Genomic DNA, 2,740 nt, shown 5'->3' with positions numbered 1-2,740 from the left:
GGCTGAAGAGCTGTCATGGACCTGGGCTGTGGTGGAGTGTGTTGGGATGGTCACAGTAGTGGATGGTGGAGGTTAATTTGGGCAGGCTGAGAGATGGAAGGGCAGTCAGAAGGATGATGGGGTAACTCTTTCAAAGCAATGCATGCTGCTCATGTGCAGTATGGACATGACGCTTCTGCTGTAAAATGCCCAGAGACTCTAAAAAGTTGAATGAAATTTGGGCTGCATGACTTGGTGTGCTGTCCTGTCCAAGACTTCAACTAACACCTCCATGTGCCAGCTTCCCACCTGCCGAATGGGGGAAATAATCCCAGAGACAGAGAAGTGCAGGTTAGAGGGGACCTACTCCACTCTCCAGAGCCCCATTGGAGGGTCCTGACATTGTGATCTCTGACAGATGTTTGTTTGACTAGTTCTTAAAGACTTTCAGAGACAGTGATGTCACATCCCCCCCAACAACCTTAATCACTAAGAAAGTTTTCCTTGATACGTCACTTCATTCTCTCCTCTCTAACTCCTCATTTCTTGTCACCAGGGAGTGAACCTTCTGGCTCTTTTTTGAGGTCCCAGTCATTCCACACTGGCACTAACCATATTTTCCTCTTTCAATTTCTGCATGCAAAAAATTAAATAACAGAAATATAAAATCAAGGTACTTTTCAATAATTTTCATGCTATTTATTTTGTGGTATTTCTGCACTGGCTATTCTATTCATGATAAAACATGTAAAAATTTTTTCAAATTGTCTTCTTTCTACAGTTCACCAAAAGCATAGCTTCAGATGCAGTATTTGTGAAATATCCACAGAACTTACATACACGCTATGCCTCCTATGCCCTGCTGCTTAGAGTCAGGCTGTCACACATCTTCTGAAAAAATTACAGGTTTTATCAATTTCAAATGGATAGGATACATGCCATAGAAAATGTAGACATCAGATCCTGTTCCCCAGAAATTTTCTCAGCCTACATAAATTGTTAATAATATACAGCAGAAATACTGACATCCTGCAAATATGCACACATTTTTCCTCCCATCAGGTTAGAAAGGCATGGCAGCTTTGGATAATATGTGTCATCTCATCATACAAACTCAGCTCTCTGGTTCACACTCCTTCACTTGTTACAAAGCTTACTTCATGTGTTGATCTTATATACACAAACAATCACTGCATAGACCACAGACAAGTTCTGTTACGGGATACAGAATTCCAGACAGAAAGTACCAAACTGGCAAGAAGTTCCCAGTTACATGCACAGCACAGGGTAGCAGCAGCGTAAAAGCACAGAAAGTTTCCAGGTAGGCTGCAAGATTCCACAAGGGTCAGTAACACAACAGGAGAGGCTCAAGATGAACACTTTTTGAAATGTATTAGTTTTTGGAAAGCCTGTTTAAATTCTTCATTAAAAGCTGTATAAATGACTGGATTGATCAATGAGTTTAAGTAACCTAACCATGTAAAAAAGTCCAGTAGGATGGGATGAAACCAACAAGCATCTTGGCAGATTGGTAGGACTAAGGACATGACAAAAAAAGGCAGCCAGCAGAAAATGAAAGCTCCCAGAATAATGCCTAAAGTTTTGGTAGCTTTCCTTTCTCTTGCAGCAGAAATTCTTTTCCTTTCCAGGACACTATCTGCAAGTTTTATTTTAACATGGTTGATAAATATGGGGGATCCACCTGAATCGGAATGCCCTTCATGAAGGCTGGCATTAATGGAGCAGAGGGAAGACCCAGCAGAGCCGGTAATCAGGTGTGCAGTAGTAAAACGTTTCCCATATAATGAGGGCGGCTTCAGAATCCTGGATCGAGCTGCTACATAAATTCTGCCATACAATATCAGAAGGAGCACAGTTGGGATGTAGAAAGCTCCACAAGTGGAATAAATTGTGTAGGAAATTTGATCTGTGTTCACAGTACAATTTGCAATTTCTTCATGAGCTTTCACTTGCCTCCAGAAAAATGGTGGCACAGAAATACTAATAGATATCATCCAGACCACAGCAATCATGAGTGCTGCTCGGCCAGCAGTCCGGCGTTTGGCATATTCCAAAGCATCTGTGATAGCCCAGTATCTGTCCAGTGCAATAACACAGAGGTGTAGGATTGAGGCTGTGCAGCACGTGATGTCTGATGATAACCAGATGTCGCACAACACTTGGCCAAAGGCCCACGTGTGGGTGACAGTGTAAGCAATACTGATGGGCATTACCAGGACAGCCACTAAAAGATCAGTCACTGCCAAGGAGCCAATGAGGTAATTTGCAGGTGTGTGGAGCTTTCTAGTCAGAAAAATTGTAATAACAACAAAAATGTTTGCAAGGATCGTTGCCAAAGTTATAACAGACAGAAGGACTGACAGTGAAATCTTCAGCCCTAATAGTGTCCTTTCATCCAAAGCCAGTGGTGTTTCAGTGAAATTTAATGACTTACTTGCTGAGCTCTGGAGAGAGAGCTCTGCTGAATGGTTATACTGAGTCATCCTCTGCTCTGATTTCACTTTTCACTTTCCAGTGTAATCTTTCTGGGATGATGAAGAAAGATGCTTACTTTTTGCTGAAATAGAATGTTTCATACTAGAGTCCAACACTGAAGAAATATTAACTTGTTGAAAACTTCAGCTTACACAGTAGATGAGGTACTCTCCTAAGCTAGACTTTCCATCACATCACATCAATGACATCATTGTTAAAGCAAAATGTTAACATAATCATGCAGACATGATTCTGGTATATGACA

General features: G+C 41.5%; 1 protein-coding gene across 1 annotated transcript; it reads right to left on the bottom strand.

Annotated features, from left to right (window-relative positions):
* Positions 1-1,346: 1,346 nt before the first annotated feature.
* HTR1D (5-hydroxytryptamine (serotonin) receptor 1D, G protein-coupled) lies at positions 1,347-2,483 on the bottom strand. Its single transcript, XM_010576284.1, has one exon. It carries the CDS (start codon positions 2,481-2,483, stop codon positions 1,347-1,349), a length of 1,137 nt encoding a protein of 378 aa, XP_010574586.1.
* Between the last annotated feature and the right edge of the window lie 257 nt (positions 2,484-2,740).

Source organism: Haliaeetus leucocephalus, unplaced genomic scaffold, assembly GCF_000737465.1.
Source record: "Haliaeetus leucocephalus isolate CR32 unplaced genomic scaffold, Haliaeetus_leucocephalus-4.0 Scaffold517, whole genome shotgun sequence".
NCBI classification, from domain to species: Eukaryota; Metazoa; Chordata; class Aves; order Accipitriformes; family Accipitridae; genus Haliaeetus; species Haliaeetus leucocephalus.
This window is presented reverse-complemented; position numbering and strand designations above follow the sequence as displayed.

Bases quoted from the DNA above. Each gene is read 5' to 3' on its own strand.
- HTR1D (XM_010576284.1), bottom strand. From the start codon at position 2,483: ATGACTCAGTATAACCATTCAGCAGAGCTCTCTCTCCAGAGCTCAGCA.